The sequence below is a fragment of the Pristiophorus japonicus genome, chromosome 1, assembly GCF_044704955.1.
Source record: "Pristiophorus japonicus isolate sPriJap1 chromosome 1, sPriJap1.hap1, whole genome shotgun sequence".
Lineage (NCBI taxonomy): Eukaryota > Metazoa > Chordata > Chondrichthyes > Pristiophoridae > Pristiophorus > Pristiophorus japonicus.
This window is the reverse complement of record NC_091977.1, coordinates 395,898,699-395,919,177: the sequence shown is the minus strand read 5'-3', so window position 1 is coordinate 395,919,177 and position 20,479 is coordinate 395,898,699. Positions and strand designations below refer to the sequence as shown.

General features: G+C 46.1%; 1 protein-coding gene across 1 annotated transcript in view; it reads left to right on the top strand.

The window, feature by feature from the left end:
* prex2 (phosphatidylinositol-3,4,5-trisphosphate-dependent Rac exchange factor 2) overlaps positions 1–20,479 on the top strand; it is a 910,511-nt gene that overhangs the window by 453,242 nt on the left and 436,790 nt on the right. The window contains exons 21-24 of the mRNA XM_070891336.1: positions 3,731–3,854; positions 6,537–6,721; positions 8,671–8,832; positions 11,865–12,087. Coding sequence (XP_070747437.1) covers positions 3,731–3,854; positions 6,537–6,721; positions 8,671–8,832; positions 11,865–12,087 — 694 coding nt within the window. The remainder of the gene's footprint in view (positions 1–3,730; positions 3,855–6,536; positions 6,722–8,670; positions 8,833–11,864; positions 12,088–20,479) is intronic.

Sequence of the window (20,479 nt, the reverse complement as noted above, 5' to 3'; positions counted from 1 at the left end):
GCTTCCGGGCAGTGAACTCGTCCGTTACATCGCATGCATGCTGTCAAGTTAAAACTCCACAGCATGGCCGGAATCTTCACAGCCCTGCGAGTGTGGATTTGGAGGCGGGTTCCATGTCAAAATGGCCGTGATTGACAGTGGGTCGGGATCCCGCTCTAAACATGTGAGTTTCTGAACTGTCATATCTGCGTTTGGATCGTAGACCCAACAGCAAGCGGCAGGACAGGTAATTTACATAATTAAAAAGGTGCTTAAATGGTAGTTAAGATGGTTAAAAGCAGCACTTAAAATTTTACCAACCTTTTGATGGGTTTGCCATGCCTCGGGTTTCATGTCAGGTAAGTGGAGTTGGGTTCTCAGTGACTCTCCATCAATTTGGCTAGTTGACAGCTGCAGAAGTGGTATAAAAGCTACTATTTCACAGCTGTTCACTTTCCAATGTCAGAAGCTGAAACCTTTAGGCTTTGGAAGAGACTTTTGAGCTATATGGACTTTGGAAGTGTTTGCAGTGAACTCTATTCACTATCACCTCCTTAGAATAACCTCTCTCACCATTGACAGATCGCTTCTGTCATCTCAACTTTACTTGCCATCTATTCCAGCAGCATCGGTGCCCTTGAAACTAACTCACCTTGGTCTTCAGAATCCCACCACAATCAGCCTCAACACCAGCAGCACCAGCCACACCTGCAGTACTAACAACAACACCAACCTTCTCCGCAATAAACTGATGCTGCACAGGACATAGGGCATCAGCACCCAACCACAATGCTGTCCGGGACGCCAGGGATAGTTTCACCATGGCCACATTTACTTCACTTCACGTTGTGCAACCTGACTACCACATGATGCACCAGGTTGGCACCACCCGACACCAGCTCCATAAAGCACCCTGCAATGTCCAACCCATTCCTTTCACACAATCACCATTGTGGGGGCACCCTTATGTGTCACCATTCACTACAACTCACTAAACCACTTCCAAAGATGCACTGAAATCTGTCCAAGGCAGTGTTAAAAATAAAAATTTCAATGTTTGAAGCAGATTAACAGAAACTTTACATGAACATTGGCTAAAACATCCATGTGCCTATCCTTGAGTGTTGTTAGTTAGTATGATTGGACTATGATGAGGGTGAGTGTGAGAGAGATGGGGAAGTGATAATGTCGATAGAGGGGATGGGTGGAGGTGCAAGGTAAGTTGGTGTGAGTAAGGATGTGTCGGAGTAGGTTAGGGAAGGCAAAGAGATGGGGATGTGATGACTGGCACAGCAGGATGAGGTTGAGTGTGGCTTTGCAGTAATGTTTCGTGATCCACTGAGATCATTGAAAGGCTTGTGCCACTGCAGCCAGTTACTCCTGACGACATCCTGCTTGTATTCTCCTGTACAATGTGCAACCAGGCTGCGTTTGTCTCCTGGGGATGTCTCTTCCGCCCATTGGAAGGGAAGAGAACCTCCTTTGTGCAGTGCTTGTCAGTGTTTGCAGCAGCTCAATGTTGTAGAACACTGACAGAACAACTGTCTAAGTAAATTTGGACATGGCCCCTTTAAGGAAACCGACTAATGACACGACATCAAATGATGTAATCAGAACCGCTTCCTTCAATTGGTTGGGAAACATGACCAATCAGCGTAAAACCATTTCTACAGGGCAGGCTGGAGCCCGCAGCGAGGTTGGGACCTGCCACTGACCCCGATTGCATCAGACCTGGCGAGGGAGGAGAAATCGCAGCTTGCATCTCAGAAACATGTCATTCAGCCCAACCTGTCCATGTGGGTGTTAATCCTCCACTTGAGAAAATATAATCGTAATCATATTTACCCATCCTGTTCCCATATCTCTTCCACCCCCCCCTCCCACCCCCCCTTTTCCTTCATCCATCTATCCAAATTAATCTTGAATGTTGACATAGTTTCTGACTCAGCCACTAACATATAGTCTGGTATCTATGGCCCCTCGCTCCAGACCCCTCAATTACTGGAAAGTCTATTTCTATCTTTTTTTTATTTATTCTCGGATGTGGGCGCCGCTGGCAAGGCCAGCATTTATTTTCCATCCCTAGTTGGCCTGAGAACCTGGTGGTGGGTCTTCTTGAATCGCTGAAGTCCATATGGAAAAGATACTCGTTGGATAGAGAATTTCAATATTTTGACCCAGTAACAATGAATTTATGGTGATATATTTCCAAGTCAGAAGGGTGTGTGACTTGGAGGAAAACTTGGAGGCGATGGTATTTCCATGCACCTGCTGTCCTTGTCCTTCTAGGTGATGGAGGTTGCGGAATTGGGAGGTTCTGTCGAAGAAGCCTTGGTGAGTTGCTGCAGTGCATCCTGTAGATAGTATACATTGCAGCCAATATGCTGATGGTGGATGTATAGACATGTGGATAAGGAGCTGATGAAGTGGACTGCTTTGTCCTGGATGATGTCGAGCTTCTTGATTGCTGTTGCAGCTGTACCAATCCAAGCAAGTGGAGAGTATTCCATCTCATTCTTGACTTGTGCCTTGTAGCTGGTGGAGAGACTTTGGGGAGTCAAGAGGTGACACATTTACCACAGAATACCTAGCCTCTGACTTGCTCTAGTAACCATGACATTTATTTGGCTGGTCCAGTTGAATTTCTGGTCAATGGTAACGCCAAGGATGTTGATGGTGGTGATTCTGCAAGTGTAATGCCATTGAATGTCAAGGGCAGGTAGTTAGGCTGTCTGTTGTTGGAGATGGCCATTGCCTGGCACTTGTGTGGCATGAATGTTACTTGCCACTTATCAGCCAAAGCCTGCATGTTGTCCAGGTCTTGCTGCATGTAGGCACGGTCTGTTTATTATCTGAGAAATTATGAATGGAGCTGAACACTGTGCAATCATCAGCAGATATCCCCAATACTGACCTTATAATGGAGGGAAAGTCAATGATAAAGTAGCTGAAGATAGTTGCCTTGAGGAACCATACATCAATGTCCTGGAGCTGTGATGATTGGTCTCTAACAACCACAACCATTTTCCTTTGTGCCAGGCATTATTCCAAACACTGGAGGATTTTCCTGATGATCCTCATTGATTTCAGTTTTACTAGGGTTTCTTGATGCTACACTTAGTCAAGTGTGTGTGCATAACATTTTCTTTTTCTTTTGGGCTTTAATTGCAATGTGCAGTATCATGTGCAATTTGTGTACAACTGGTCAGATTGAAGTATGAATGCAGCATCTTGGACACCTTGATCAACATGATCGGCTCTGAAACCCCTCTTTCAGTCTGTACAAAATAGCAACAACGGCAACTTGCCTTTATATAACAGCTTTAATATCGAAAATGTCCCAAGGTACTTCACAGTGCACTTTGGCCTTTTTGTCACCCTTTGCACCAAAAACCATGATTAAAATTCGTCTTCTTTCAATGTTGTTGGAATATACTTTAGGTTGTATATGAACTAAGATATGAACTAAGATACTAACTTTAAAAAGTTCATACAAAATTGTTTTTAATATAAAAGAAAAGCCTAACTGAATGTACACTGAAATGTCTTCATTCTGAACATTTTCCACACCGCTGCAGATTATAAAAGAGAAAATATGCAGATTTCCTCATTTTCACTCTGGGCAGCACCACCCACGTCTCTGCTCTTAAAGTTGTGTTGTCTTATTATAACAGTAAATCAATCATATAGTGTGGAATGAAAGTGATAAAATGAATTATACCCACATAATATTTCTGTTTTTCTGACGCAGCAAGACTCCATTCAGTGGGTGTATAATAATACTGAAATTGGTCCGGAGGATCTACAGAAAATCAGTTTAAAGCTCCCAGCCTCAGGGGGAAGTGACAATGACATGCACGATGGATTTAATGAAGGTATGTCAGAGTTTGATTTTATTTGAGGTTGACACTCTGCAATTTATGTGCAATGTTGCTTCATACTTCTTTATATTTTAAAATTATTTCTTGCCAGCTTCGTTGCTCCATTTCACTTTTCCAGCCCAAGTTATCCCTACCCACATTTATCCAGTCCCCCTCTGTTTAAAGTATCTGATGGTCCAATTAAATGACAATCTTCACAGATGGAGTGGTTTTTGTAGTTCAGCCATCATGAGATATGATTGAGCAATGTAAGAACAAATCCAGCCTTTAGATTGCAAGTCTTGAAGATTTCTGCTGATGCAGCTGAGTACAAATCCACAATAGTATGTGCACCAGCATGCATGTTCACAACATCATAGTTTGATGCCAGTAATGCATGGGCTATGTTTATACTGCAGCTGATATGCAGAATACCTGATGGGAGACCATCTCTTCTAAATGGTCTAACTGCTGCCATGAATTTTCAAATAGTGCATATTTGCCATGTTTGTATTACACATCGGCATCAGTTCAATGCCCAAGACACCATGGTATCAAGATCAAAACTGTAGTGTTAAGTTACTTGAGACTGGCAACTTCACCCAACAAAAGAAGCCCAAAGAAGCACAATCTAATTTATAAAAACCACTCAAGCCCTACATTAGCATGCAAATACGTTATTACCGATCAGTTGATTTATAAGTCTGTAAGGTCCTCCCTCCCCAAATGACAAAAAAACCTGACATACCTAAGTGAATAGATAGTAAAATCACTAAACTAAGTTCTACTGCAAGTAGAAAATAAAATGAGTTATTATTAAAGTTAGCATCTTTCGTTGTTTTTTGCTATGGCATAAGTGGAGAAAGAATAATTTTCTCGAAGGCTGTGCCTTCTCTTTTGGATCCATCTGTGGGTGTTTTGGGAGGAGACAGATGATTCTGTTCATTTGAAATCAGCCAGATATTTCCACTGCTGCAGGCTGACACCATTTCCTTATTGATGTTAAATACCATGACTGTGTCAAACCGATCGTTGTCAGATGACCCCAGATTTCTGGGAATCAAACAGATATCAAAGCGCACCATTCCAATTAGATTTATATTGAATTAAACAGAAAATCAGTTTTGTTTATTTGAATGTCTCACAGACCAAATAAAGAAAAATACAATTTTTATTGAAATTATTACACTTCACATTCTAAAACCAGGAGTAAAAATAGAATTCAGTGACTGTAATTCATTTGCAGGAATAGTGACATTGGGGGTAATTTTAAACCCTGCAGGACAGGTGGGACAGTGTCCAGGAGCAGAGGGCTTGGTTAAATTGTTAAAAGTGTGGAACTCCACCTCAACCCACTGCGAACGGGCTTACTTCCAGTTTAACCAGAGCGGGTTTGGGGTCAGACGAGTAACCTGATCCTGAGTGATGGGCTGGTGATTATATTTAAATTAATTTTATCAGTGATTTGGATTTAATGCTTGTGGGTCGGGTTTCCAAGGGCTCGGGAAACCCAGCAGCTAAAGAGAGGCGGGACCTACCAGATCACGCGGGGGATTGGCAGATTGCTGGATGTCACGGGGGTGTTTGGAGATCACGAATGGGAGAGATCGCAGGGGTGGGGGTGGGGGGGGAGATTGCAGGGGTATCTGGAGATCTGGAGATTGTGGTGGTGGAGATAGATCATAGGAGGTGGAGAGATGGAGCAGGAGTGCTTCACCCCCAGTCCTTCAAGCAACCTGCTGCGATCTGCCTCCCTCCCTATAATTTCCAGACATCCAACTCCGTCCCCCACCACCCCAAATCTCTTTCCACTCCCATGGTCTCTCCCCCTTCGATTTCCAGACATCCTCCACCTCCGCCATCTCTCCCCTACTGCGATTGGCCAAATTCCCAGCCATCTCACCCCTGATCTCTCCACCTCCCATGATCTATCTCCACCACCACAATCTCCAGATCTCCAGATACCCCTGCAATCTCCCCCCCCATCCCCTGCGATCTCTCCCATTCGTGATCTCCAAGCACCCCCGTGATTCCCAGACACACCCAGCAATCTGCCAATCTCCTGCGTTCTCTCCCCCACGATCTCTCTTCCACGATTTTTCTCCCCCGCGTGATGCAATCTTCCCTCCCTCCCTTCTCACTGCCATATTCAAAACCCCTCCCCATGACCCCCAATCTTCTTGATTCTCTGTAGTGCAGACTTTCCCATCCAACCGCAGCCAGCCTTCAATCTTGCCGCCTGTCGGGCGGGAAATGGAGTTTAAAAAGTTCTAATGAGTTCCTGCCTTCAAATTCGGCAGGACTTTTGTATTCCTGTCATTTCCGGATTTCCCTGCTGCTGACAGACCCCCGCTACCTCCCCGGTAAATACCGGGGCCATTGTGTTCCAAACAGAAACTTGTATCATTAAATAACTATCAGAAATATGTGTGCGTGAACTTTGTATGAAGAAGTGGCATCTGATGGCTGCTGCTTTACGCAGGGTTCTTCGTTTAGCTTCAAAAGTGCAGGAGAATGTTATTGACATTGGTCTAAAACCATCAGTGGATCTGACTGCAGTTCCTAAAAACAGAAAATGTATCCCTATTAGGTGTTCACCAGATGCACAGTTAATGTGACATAGATTATGTATTTATTTTGTTTTGTTTTGTCTTGAAGTAACAGGATGTCAGGATGACACCATGTTTTTTCCCCCAGAAGTCTTCGATAAGTTTAATACAATGGCTTTAATTGATGGGAAGAAGGATCATGTAAGCCTAACAGTAGATAATGTTCACTTGGAATATGGTGTTGTATATGAATACGACAGCACTGCTGGAACAAAATGCCATGTTCTGGAGAAAATGAGTGAACCAAAGGGATTCTTCAACCTAACTGCAAAGGTATGATTGGAAGGACTAATGAGGACTTCTGTGGCTAGCCATATGTGTTCCTAAAATATAATGCTTTATCAAAAAGAATTGGCTTATCTGCAACTGATTTGAAGGACTAGCATACATTTTTAGTGTGGGGGTGGGACAAGCCTACTCTTTTCTCTGGGCTGATGGAGGTTGACACAGCATTTTGACTGCTATTGAGGATGCCTCCCACTAATGTCTCAAGTGATGCAGGGGTTATAATGTTGGGGGGAAGGCTGGAAACATTACTCTGTGGGGAGGGAATGAAAGGCTGGATTTAGTATTTAGCAGCGGGGAGTTCAGTGTTAAGATTCTGACATGCTTGTAAACATAAATCACTATTATATACAGTTACAATGCTCTATTATATACTCTATTATATACTGTTACCTACTGTTATGACAAACCTGGAAGAAATGCTTCCTTTAGCATCTAATAACTATGAAAATCCATGTCCATGTCCTTTGGGGGGGCGGAGCCAGGTCCCGGCGCTGAAAACAGTGCCGGGACCTCTGCACATGTGCGCTACAGTCGGCACGCAAGTGCAGTAGCTCCAGGCGCCGAACTTTGTGGGAGGGGCCCAAAGCACGCAGCCCCTAGCCCTGGCCCAATGGCCTCACTGGGGCTGCATGAATGAGGCTCCGCCCACGGCCAGCTCCTGCTCCCCGCCCGACCAGACCCAACCCGAGACCCGCTCCCCGCACCCCCCCCCCCGACCAGAGACCCGACACCCGCTCCCCCCCCCGACCCGACCCGACACCCGCTCTCCCGAGGCCCGACACCCCCCGCCCCGACCCGACCCGACCCGAGACCCCCCCCCCCGACTGACCCGACCCGATCCGCGCTCCTGTTCCCCGACCCTCCCCCCCCCGACCCCCCCTCCCCCCCCGCTCTCTCTCCCCCCCTCTCTCTCCCCCCTACCCCCCTCTCTCTCTCCCTCCCCCTCCCTTTCTCTCTCTCCCTCCCTCCCTCCCTCCCTCTCTCTCTCTCCCTCCCCCTCTCTCTCTCTCTCTCTTCTAATGTGTAGAACAGGTTTTTTCAGTTCTACAAAAATCTTCACTGGCTCCATTCTACTTTAGTTTGGAGTACATTTTCACTGTGGAAACTTTCAAATCAGGCGTCAGTGGCCGGACACGCCCCCTTTTGAAGAAAAAATTCTGTTCTAAACTAGAACTGTTCTACCTGACTAGAACTGCAGAAAAAAAAATGTGGAGAATTGCGATTTCTAAAATAGTCCGTTCTCCACCAGTTGCTCCTAAAAATCAGGCGCGAATCATCCGGAAACTTGGGCCCAATGAGGGGGCTCGACAAGGTGGATGCAGAGAGGATATTTTCACACAGGGGAAACTAAAACTAGGGGAATTAGTCTCAGAATACGAAAGAGGTCGCCCATTTAAAACTGAGATGAGGAGGAATTTCTTCTCTCAAAGGGTTGTAAATCTGTGGAATTCTCTGCCCCAGAAAGCTATGGAGGCTGGGTCATTGAATATATTTAAGGCAGAGATAGACAGATTTTTGAGTGATAAGGGAATGAAGGGTTATGGGGAGCAGGCAGGGAAGTGGAACTGAGTCCATGATCAGATCAGCCATGATCTTATTAAATGGCGGAGCAGGCGCGAGGGGCCAGATAGCCTACTCCTGCTCCTATTTCTTATGTTCTAATGTACTCTATAACTATGCTGCTTAACACACTTGCTAGGAACACCATGAGAGCAGTCCTGGGAGCAGTAACTTGGTTTGTACTGACTGTTTTCTATTCCTAGGCAACTCACCACCTGAGAATTGTTGGAAGTGTTTTGTGTAGCTCCACTGTATTTTTATCTTGATAAATGAGACCGTTACATGATAACTTCATAAGGTGTTCTTTCTTTCTTCACTCCATAGTTTGGAATGAGCTGTGAACTACAATTTACCATATAACATTTCTTTAACAGATCCTTGAATGTTTAGCTAAGAATGATGAGCAGTTTGTAGAAAGTTGCAGCAGGCTAAACTGCTTAAGTGAAGCATTGCTTCCTGAATTGCATTCAAAATTCAGCATTATGCGCAGTGAAAAGCTTGAACATATTAACCGAAGGATCACAAACTACAAAAAGGTAAGCACGTCTTTGAGATGCTGAGATTTCAAGAGAGCTAACGTACATCTGCACAGTTGTAGACTTTACATGGAGAATTTAATGAAAACACATTAAATGATCATGTCAGTGCTTCAATCTACTGACCTGGGGTAATTCCAAGAATTCACATGCATTGTGACAAAATAAGTAGAGTAAATATGGAGAAGCTTCTATATGACATGGATTATAATACAGGTAAAATAGTCATTTCTTTCTAAATCCCACAGCTAAAATGAATATCTCCTGATATTATGTGAGTGGTTGTTTGAACAGATTAGCTTGTAAGAATTCAAACCACTAAATGTGGTCTCACAAACTACGTTTGTGGAGGTAGGGTTAATATTTTCTATATATTTCCAGAGAAGCGTTTTATCAAGACACAGTATTTTGTTTTGAAATGCCTGTCACAAAATTGTCTCTTTTGTCTTTTAAAATCTTCAGGATAGTCCTTTTGGTCAGTTGCTCAGTTCATAAATGTAATGCCTTGTTGGGTACTGAGTTAAACAGACTGGATGATCCAAGTTTTGATCTCTACACCGAGTTAGCTAATTTCAACTAAGTTATTAGCTTCGCGAAATTGGCATCTCATCCTCAACCTCCCTTTGACATTCATGAAGTTGCTGCATTTGTAAATTAATTGCCCATTACACTCGCCACAGAAAGTTAAGTCTTGTCATTAATAGCATTGTGATAATTGTTAATAATTGCCATCCAACCCTTTTAGCTTAGAAAGTGAACAATTGTTGGCTCTCATTCTTACAGATAGTGAATTGTTGTTGGAGATTTTAAAAATGGCAAATTTGACATTTTTACATTTTTTTCTTACTTTTCCTTTCTGACTCTTTTTTTCTCCCTCCCTTAATCCCATCTTTCTTTCCATTTCTTTATTTCTCTTTCTGTGCCTGATTTGACATTGAACTCACCCACTATAATTTACCCTCCTTCTCGGTCCTTACGCTGTTTATTTCTCAATTCTTAAATCTCATTGTTTAAGGAGATTCTCTGATGCTCCTGTCGTTCACCAAGGTCCCAGATGCCCTGTTTCCCTCGCACTGATCAGCTCGCACCTCTCGCAACTTACAGGGTAAAAAAATCTGAGCTGAAGGGTGCAGGAAAAACTCTAACTAACTGGGCACTCTGCGAGATGCTCAGCCCCGGCAAATTCTGGGCCATTATTTGCTCAGCACAAACTTGCTGCAGCAGCAGAATTTATAGAGCTGATTAAATCTAGCTTTTGCACTTCAGCAAATGAACTTTTCCAATTATTTTTTTTTCTCTTCCAATTGCTCACCTACTCCTCCTGAGCGCAGTAGCTCATGCTGGATTATGGCTTCAAGCATGGTGGCAGCCCTTCAATGCCTTACCAAAGCAGCCATTTTTTATCTGTGAGTTAACAGTCATTGGAGAATCAGTCAAGCTTAATTGTGTCCTAATCTGGCATTCATACATATGATTTATCAATGGGGGTAATGCTGAATAGCGATTTCTCTCTCTCTCCCCCACCCTCTTCAAGGACACTGAACTCTCACACCTCACTGCTACTTCAGTTAACAAGGAATCTTTCTTGTCTGCCTGCTTCAGTGTTATAGTATATAACACTTTGGGATGCCCCCAAAAGTTCGTCACCATCCTCCGCCTGCTCCACGACGACATGCAGGCCGTGATCCTTACCAACAGATCAACTGCAGACCCAATCCATGTCTGGACCAGGGTCAAACAGGGCTGCGTCATCGTCCCAACCCTCTTCTCAATCTTCCTCGCTGCCATGCTTCACCTCACAGTCAACAAACTCCCCGCTGCAGTGGAACTAAACTACAGAAACAGTGGAAACCTGTTAAACTTTCGCCGTATCCAAGACAGGTCCAAGATCACCCCAACCTCTGTCATCGAGCTACAGTACGTGGACGACGCCTGCATCTGCGCACATAGAGAGGCTGAACTCCAGGACATAGTCGACGTATTTACTGAGGCATACGAAAGCAATGGGCCTTACGCTAAACATCCGTAAGACAAAGGTCCTCCTGTCCTCGCCACACAGCACTGCCCCCCAGTCATCAAGATCCACGGCGCAGCCCTGGACAATGTGGACCATTTCCCATACCTCGGGAGCCTCTTATCAACAAGAGCAGGCATTGACGACGAGATCCAACACTGCCTCCAGTGCGCCAGTGCAGCCTTCGGCCACCTGAGGAAAAGAGTGTTTGAAGATCAGGCCCTCAAAACTGCCACCAAGCTCATGGTCTACAGGGCTGTAGTAATACCCAACCTCCTGTATGGCTCAGAGACATGGACCATGTACAGTAGACGCTGGAGAAATACCACCAACGATGCCTCCGCAAGATCCTGCAAATCCCCTGGGAGGACAGACGCACCAACATTAGTGTCCTCAACCAGGCCAACATCCCCAGCATTGAAGCACTGACCACACTTGATCAGCTCCGCTGGGCGCGTCACATTGTCTGCATGCCAGACACGAGACTCCCAAAGCAAGTGCTCTACTCGGGACTCCTTCATGGCAAACAAGCCAAAGGTGGGCATTGGAAACGTTACAAGAACACCCTCAAAGCCTCCCTGATAAAGTGCAACATCCCCACTGACACCTGGGAGTCCCTGGCCAAAGATCGCCCTAAGTGGAGGAAGTGTATCCGGGAGGGCGCTGAGCACCTCGAGTCTCATCGCCAAGAGAATGCAGAAATCAAGCGCAGGCAGCAGAGAGAGCGTGTGACAAACCTGTCCCACCCTCGCTTACCCTCAACGACTATATGTCCCACCTGTGACAGGGACTGTGACTCTCGTATTGGACTGTTCAGCCACCTAAGGACTCATTTTAAGATTGGAAGCCTATGATGGATGATATGGTGCAATTAGCCACCAGAGCCACTGGGGGTCTTTGATACAGTTTTTGTATATTTGATCTGTTTTTGTTAAAAGTTATGGGATTAATATCAATATAGTTTATAACTGTAACATCAGTAAGTATAACTTGTGATTTTTGAAATTTTTTTGTTTAGTTTTCACGAGTTCTGAAAAACCGAGCCTGGCCAACTTTCAAGCAAGCCAAGTCGAAGATTTCTCCACTGCACAGCAGTGATTTCTGTCCCACCAATTGCCATATAAATGTGATGGAAGTGTCCTATCCTAAAAATGTTGCGTCACTGGGTAGTGCATTTGGTGTTCAATTGGACAGTCGGAAACAGTCCAGCAATGACATCGACCAGAAAAGCTTAGATCAAGGTATGACCTTCGATCTCATCTCTCAGTGACTTTGCTGAAGATATATTATGCAAACTTGAACTGAGGAATTCAAACCTGGCAGGTGTACGAGATGTGTTGTTATTTATTACCCAACCTTGAAAGGCCATGGAGCAGAAATTACCCACCTCCATAAGCTCCATTACCACCTCTAAGAGGCGGGAATGGAGCACAGAGGTCTTACCAACTGAGGGGTTGACCCATCCGAAATTGCCCCCGGGCCGGAAGCGGCAGGAACGAGTTACCCCACCACCTGTTTTCCTGCCGCATCAGACACGCATCGACCCCTTACCGATCGGCGGCAGCTTGCTTTCTGACCCCCGTGGGAAATTGCCCCGTGCAGAATTGTCCCGTGGGAGCGGCACCACCACCGGTAGGTGCCAATGACAGCTTTTTCCAGCGGGGAGCTGTTTGCGGCTGGGCGGTGCGTCCACTCTTAAAGGGGAGGTCGCGCTGCCGGCGACTCCATTTTATTTTTTATTATCGGCCGAGTGCCAGGTCGGGCCGGCAATTATGTCCACTGGTTTGGCCGGGCTGCCAACAGGCAGCCTGGCACCCCCTCTTGGGGTGACCTGGCCGAAATGACCTGGCCGAAACCCTCCCTGGTGGCCCAGTGTTTGCCACTGAAGTGACTGCAGTGTTCGCAGCGGCTCTCCCCTTTAACTGAAGGGCGCTGATGACTGGTCGGGGTGGCAGACCTGCTGATAGGGCACCTCCGCCCCGCAGCCACCATGATATCTGCCCTGACCGGAAAAACATTTCCAGGTCCTGAATTTCTCCAGATTCTCTGCCCCATCGATTGGGGCAGAAAAAAACCTTAAAAAATGGTCGGTGCACCCCATTTGGGGCAGGGCTCAATTTCGCCCCCGTATGTTACCTGAGTTTCTGACTTCCCCTCCAGAAATTCTTGATTACAAAAATGCATTACATGATGATGCTGCTGTTGTCAGAATATCAGATGTAGCAACATCAACAATGATGGCAAACAAATTACGTTTGCCATAGTGCTGATAATTAAATCTATTTTTCATCAGAGCAAGACCATGTTTATAGTGAAGGTGCTACATTGGTGCTCAGTGTAATACACTTTTCCAAACCTGACTTAGAAAATGTATTTTTCTTTTTTCAGTTGCTTGCTAATTGGAAGTTAAGATAAGGTTTGTGCCTGATAGACACTTTTGTTTCAGGGTCAGCTAATTTTAATAGGAAGATGCTTGATGGCTATGGAAATCCAATAGACAGGGAGGTGAGAGTCGGGAGAGCGAGAGGGATTGGGCTGTGGGGTTTGGGAAAGGTTAGAAAGAGGATCGGGGCGGTGTGGATTGGTGGGTGAGGACTGGAAAATACCTGGTGGAGAGGCATATAAAATGAATGCAGCAGCAGGGAGCCAACCTATGGACCTATGTCACTGGCAGTAGCAGCATCACAAGACAAGGTGAGTAGCCATATCAAGGAAACAAGCAACAAGCTTCATGGATTTAAACCTGGAAGTAATAAAGCAGGAAGGATGCCAGAGGAGTGAGAGGTGAAAGTTGAATCTGACAGTGAAGAATGGAGGCTCTGCAAAAGTCAGCCACTGACACCTGAGCCGATGGGCTCAAATCTGCTCCAGGTGCAGTGTTGAGAATCTGTAAGCCTTGGGACTGAGACCATTCTGGATCCCGGGCTTTTTCGGACTTTCGATCATCTTTCTGACGTCACGAATCCGGAAACACCCAAGCCCAAGTTCGGGTATTTCTGGATTTCGGAACTTCAGAAAGGGGGGCCTGCCGAGGACAGAGCGTCCAGACCCCGCCGAGGAGAGAGGGTCTGGGGCCCCGCCAAGGAGAGAGGGTCTGGGCCCCGCTGAGGAGAGAGGGTTTGGGCCCCATCGAGTAGAGAGGGTCTGGGGCCCCGCCAAGGAGAGAGGGTCTGGGCCCCGCTGAGGAGAGAGGGGCTGGGCCCCGTCGAGTAGAGAGGGTCCGGGACCCCGCCAAGGAGAGAAGGTCTGGACCCCGCCTAGGACAGAGGGTCCCAGGCCCCGCCGAGTAGAGAGAGTCCGGGGCCCCGTCGAGGAGAGAGGGTCCCGGGGCCCCGCCAAGGAGAGAGGGTCCAGGCCCCGCCAAGGAGAGAGGGTCTGGGCCCCGCCGAGTAGAGAGGGTTCGGGGCCCTGCCAAGGAGAAAGGGTCCGGGGCCCCACCAAGGACAGAGGGTCTGGGCCCCGCCTAGGACAGAGGGTCTGGGGCCCGCCGAGGAGAGAGGGTCCGGGTCCTGAAAGGCCCGAGATCGGGCAGCAGCGGGGCCCTGAGGTCGGCAGAGTCGACAGGTCCAGATTCCAGAACATTTTACGGATTCCCAATGACCCTGCCACCGATCGTCCCAGAGTCCAGATTCCGTAACATTCCGGATTCCGGAATTCCAGATTTTCGATGCTGCACCTCTATAAGAAAAAGAATGATGAATGAACATCATTCTCACATAGACACACTGAAGACCATTCTGAAGGACCCAAGACAGATAGCACGGTCATAGTGAAGTTCATCAGTGCCATCCTCAGTACCAACATGTGGCTGGTGGCACCAGGGATATCTACATCAATCCCCTCTGGCAGAGATGCTTGCAGACCAGTCAGTGTATCCAACGTCGATGCTTTGAGCACTGGTCTTCAGGGGGTCATTTGGAGAGAGTGATGGGCAGCAGCTTCCGAGAGCTTCATGGCACCATCTCTTAGAGTCTTCAGGATCTAACTGCTACCATCAGACCTGCCCTGCTAGTGATCTGTGGGCATTCAGATCCAGAATTTCACATCAGTGCCATGCCTAGAATTTTCCTTCATGATAAGAGTCTTTCCCCTGATGACAGCTCATGTGCCCTATTCAATCAGTCCTTGCAGATGTCTGATCATATAGATGTCAGGATACAGGACCAGTCTGCCCACACACCTATAGCAATGGCCCAACCTGCTGGGGAGACCTCTCAGGACTCAGAAGCCTTAAGACGACGGCCATTTCAGTCCCAAGAAGTTCACGATGCCACAGCACAGCCAAGATACACTGGTCCTCGGATAGCACCTTGATGCAGCATCAGGAGAAGTTTAGTATTACATCAGAGGAGCACCATGGCAGTCATGATGAAAAAAGAAGCATTTGCTGTAAATGCACATGTGTGCAATAAAACCCCATTTTTGATATGAAGTCCCGTGTTCTGAAGTATATCTTTTGATTTTTATATTTGAGGCAATGTTTAGAGGTCAGTTTGCAATGGGACATGGAGGAGTCTATTTTATCTTTCCAGGCTGGTGGAAGGTGGAGTAAATCATGGGTGCAATGTCTGTAAGCTTGTAATGTTTGTAGCTCCACACTGTGGATATGGACGTATTGTGTACTGCAAGTGCAGGGTTAATAATAAATAGAACTAGGCAGATTTCTGGAGACTTCTGATAGAGCTGCCTGCCATGTTAGGAAGCTGTGTGTGCTGTGCTCTGTGAATATATCACATTTGGCGATTGAGATGGGATTTTTCGGATGATTTAAAGCTTAATTTTTGTTGGTGAAGAATTCAGCCAGCCGACAGAGAGACTTTGGAAGTTTCTGTCTTTGGAAAAAAGCTACAAAATCCGAGGTAAAATACAGCACACGGGGTGAACAGCTAGAGATTAAAATGGCAGGTGTATTGGGACATTTGGGAGAATATAGACACGACTGGGAAGGTTTTAAAGCATATGTGGATCGGTTAGAAATGTATTTCTTTGCAAATATCATAATCGAAGTTCCAGGCAATGCAGTCCAGAACCGGGCTGTGTTGGAACTTAAGAAAGCGATCTTCTTATCGGAGGCGGGTCCGACATTGTACGAAACCCTTGTAAATCTGCTTGTGCCTGACGAGCCAAAGGACACAACGCTTAAAGAGATTTTAACGAAGCTGGAGCAGCACTGTAACCCCAACCCATTAGAAATTGCTGAAAGCTATCGTTTCGGGATTCGGAATCAAAAGACTGATGGATGAATGAGTGATTACATCGTAGCATTAAAAAACTGTCGATGCACTGTAATTTTGGAAACTTTCAAAACCGAGCATTACGGGATCGTTTTGTTTGTGGGGTGAAAAATGATGTGATCAGAAGGAAGTTATTGACGACGGATGACTTGACTTTTGAGATTGCTTGTCAGACAGCGAGGTCGATAGGCATGGCCGAACAATATTCCTGAGAATTAAATAATAATTACGGTCGTCAGTCAACCGAGGTAAATCACCTGCAGGTTCAAACTAAAAGGCGGTCGGGGCCCAAAGTCTCAGAAACTGGAAATTCTAACAGAGCGTCGAAGTCGTGCTATAGGTGCCTGGGACAACACATTGCTCAAAGTTGTCCATACATGAAGGCAGAGTGTTTCTTCTGCAGGAAAACTGGGCATCTTGCGAAGGCATGCTGACTGAAGGGTAAACCAGTTTTTAAAGCTAAGAGTCCAGCGTTCAAAGCTATGAGTAGAAATCCCAAGAGACTACATAGCATGGAAGAACAACAACAGGACGAGGAGATGTTAGAGTTACACGTCATCAGGAGCACGAGGTTAACGGACAGCGATTCGGAAAGCATCAAAATCCACATAGATGTTGCGGGATTCAAGATACCAATGGAAATTGACACAGGTGCATCCGTGAGTGTAGTACCGGAGTCGTTGTACCTCGACAAATTGCGTGATTTTCAACTGAAGAAATCCAAGATAAAGCTGTGAGGATACTCGGGAGAGAAAATTCCTGTGGTAGGCCGTATCATCGTACCGGTGAAATATAAAGATCAATTTCAGAAATGTTGAGAATGACGTGAGTAGCACATGTATCGAGTTGGTCTTACCGCAGGAGAAGGGTCCACAGCCAGATAGGGAATGGAAGACCAGCAGGAAGAGTAGTGCAAGGAAGGTAGTGCAGGGGTCCCCTGTGGTCATCCCCCTGCAAAACAGATACACCGCTTTGAGTACTGTTGGGGGGATGACTCATCAGGGGAGGGCAGCAGCAGCCAAGTTCATGGCACCGTGGCTGGCTCTGTTGCACAGGAGGGCAGCAAAAAGAGTGGGAGAGCGATAGTGATAGGGGATTCAATGGTGAGGGAAATAGATAGGCATTTCTGCGGCCACAACCGAGACTCCAGGATGGTATATTGCCTCCCTGGTGCAAGGGTCAAGGATGTCTCGGAGCGGGTGCAGGACATTCTAAAAAGGGAGGGAGAACAGCCAGTTGTCATGGTGCACATTGGCACCAATGACATAGGTAAAAAAGGGATGAGGTCCTACGAAACTAATTTGAGGAGCTAGGAGCTAAATTAAAAAGTAGGACCTCAAAAGTAGTAATCTCGGGATTGCTACCAGTGCCACGTGCAAGTCAGAGTAGGAATCGCAGGATAGCGCAGATGAATACGTGGCTTGAGCAGTGGTGCAGCAGGGAGGGATTCAAATTCCTGGGGCATTGGAACCGGTTCTGGGGGAGGTGGGACCAGTACAAACCGGATGGTCTGCACCTGGGCAGGACCAGAACCAATGTCCTACAGGGAGTGTTTGATAGTGCTGTTGGGGAGGAGTTAAACTAATATGGCAGGGGGATGGGAACCAATGCAGGGAGACAGAGGGAAACAAAAAGGAGGCAAAAGCAAAAGACAGAAAGGAGATGAGGAAAAGTGGAGGGCAGAGAAACCCAAGGCAAAGAACAAAAAGGGCCACTGTACAGCAAAATTCTAAAAGGACAAAGGGTGTTAAAAAAACAAGCCTGAAGGCTTTGTGTCTTAATGCAAGGAGTATCCGCAATAGGGTGGATGAATTAACTGTGCAAATAGATGTTAACAAATATGATGTGATTGGGATTACGGAGACGTGGCTCCAGGATGATCAGGGCTGGGAACTCAACATCCAGGGGTATTCAACATTCAGAATAAAAGGAAAAGGAGGTGGGGTAGCATTGCTGGTTAAAGAGGAGATTAATGCAATAGTTTGGAAAGACATTAGCTTGGATGAGGTGGAATCTATATGGGTAGAGCTGCAGAACATCAAAGGGCAAAAAACGTTAGTGGGAGTTGTGTACAGACCTCCAAACAGTAGTAGTGATGTTGGGGAGGGCATCAAACAGTAAATTAGGGGTGCATGCAATAAAGGTGCAGCAGTTATCATGGGTGACTTTAATATGCACATAGATTGGGCTAGCCAAACTAGAAGCAATACGGTGGAGGAGGATTTCCTGGAGTGCATAAGGGATGGTTTTCTAGACCAATATGTCGAGAAACCAACTAGGGGGGAGGCCATCTTAGACTGGGTGTTGTGTAATGAGAGAGAATTAATTAGCAATCTCATTGTGCGAGGCGCCTTGGGGAAGAGTGACCATAATATGGTGGAATTCTGCATTAGGATGGAGAATGAAACAGTTAATTCAGAGACCATGGTTCAGAACTTAAAGAAGGGTAACTTTGAAGGTATGAGGCGTGAATTGGCTAGAATAGATTGGCGAATGATACTTAAGGGGTTGACTGTGGATGGGCAATGGCAGACATTTAGAGACCGCATGGATGAACTACAACAATTGTACATTTCTGTCTGGCGTAAAAATAAAAAATGGAAGGTGGCTCAACCGTGGCTATCAAGGGAAATCAGGGATAGTATTAAAGCCAAGGAAGTGGCATACAAATTGGCCAGAAATAGCAGCGAACCCGGGGACTGGGAGAAATTTAGAACGCAGCAGAGGAGGACAAAGGGTTTGATTAGGGCAGGGAAAATGGAGAACGAGAGGAATCTTGCAGGGAACATTAAGACGGACTGCAAAAGGTTCTATAGATATGTAAAGAGAAAAAGGTTAGTAAAGACAAACGTAGGTCCCCTGCAGTCAGAATCAGGGGAAGTCATAATGGGGAACAAAGAAATGGCAGACCAATTGAACAAGTACTTTGGTTCGGTATTCACTAAGGAGGACACAAACAACCTTCCGGATATAAAAGGGGTCAGAGGGTCTAGTAAGGAGGAGGAACTGAGGGAAATCCTTATTAGTCGGGAAATGGTGTTGGGGAAATTGATGGGATTGAAGGCCGATAAATCCCCTGGGCCTGATGGACTGCATCCCAGCGTACTTAAGGAGGTGGCCTTGGAAATAGCGGATGCATTGACAGTCATTTTCCAACATTCCATTGACTCTGGATCAGTTCCTTTGGAGTGGAGGGTAGCCAATGTAACCCCACTTTTTAAAAATGGAGGGAGAGAGAAAACAGGGAATTGTCGACCGGTCAGCCTGACATTGGTAGTGGGTAAACTGATGGAATCAATTATTAAGGATGTCATAGCAGCGCATTTGGAAAAAGGTGACATAATAGGTCCAAGTCAGCATGGATTTGTGAAAGGGAAATCCTGCTTGACAAATCTTCTGGAATTTTTTGAGGATATTTCCAGTAAAGTGGACAAGGGAGAACGAGTTAATGTGGTATATTTGGACTTTCAGAAGGCTTTCGACAAGGTCCCACACAAGAGATTAATGTGCAAAGTTAAAGCTCATGGGATTGGGGGTAGTGTGCTGACGTGGATTGAGAACTGGTTGTCAGACAGGAAGCAAAGAATAGGAGTAAATGGGTACTTTTCAGAATGGCAGGCAGTGACTAGTGGGGTACCGCAAGGTTCTGTGCTGGGGCCCCAGCTGTTTACATTGTACATTAATGATTTAGACGAGGGGATTAAATGTAGTATCTCCAAATTTGCGGATGACACTAAGTTGGGTGGCAGTGTGAGCTGCGAGGAGGATGCTATGAGGCTGCAGAGTGACTTGGATAGGTTAGGTGAGTGGGCAAATGCATGGCAGATGAAGTATAATGTGGATAAATGTGAGTTTATCCACTTTGGTGGTAAAAACAGAGAGACAGACAATTATCTGAATTGTGACAGATTAGGAAAAGTGGAGGTGCAACGAGACCTGGGTGTCATGGTACATCAGTCATTGAAGGTTGGCATGCAGGTACAGCAGGCGGTTAAGAAAGCAAATGGCATGTTGGCCTTCATAGCGAGGGGATTTGAGTACAGGGGCAGGGAGGTGTTGCTACAGTTGTACACGACCTTGGTGAGGCCACACCTGGAGTATTGTGTACAGTTTTGGTCTCCTAACTTGAGGAAGGACATTCTTGCTATTGAGGGAGTGCAGCGAAGATTCACCAGACTGATTCCCGGGATGGTGGGACTGACCTATCAAGAAAGACTGGATCAACTGGGCTTGTATTCACTGGAGTTCAGAAGAATGAGAGGGGACCTCATAGAAATGTTTAAAATTCTGACGGGTTTAGACAGGTTAGATGCAGGAAGAATGTTCCCAATGTTGGGGAAGTCCAGAACCAGGGGTCACAGTCTAAGGATAAGGGGTAAGCCATTTAGGACCGAGATGA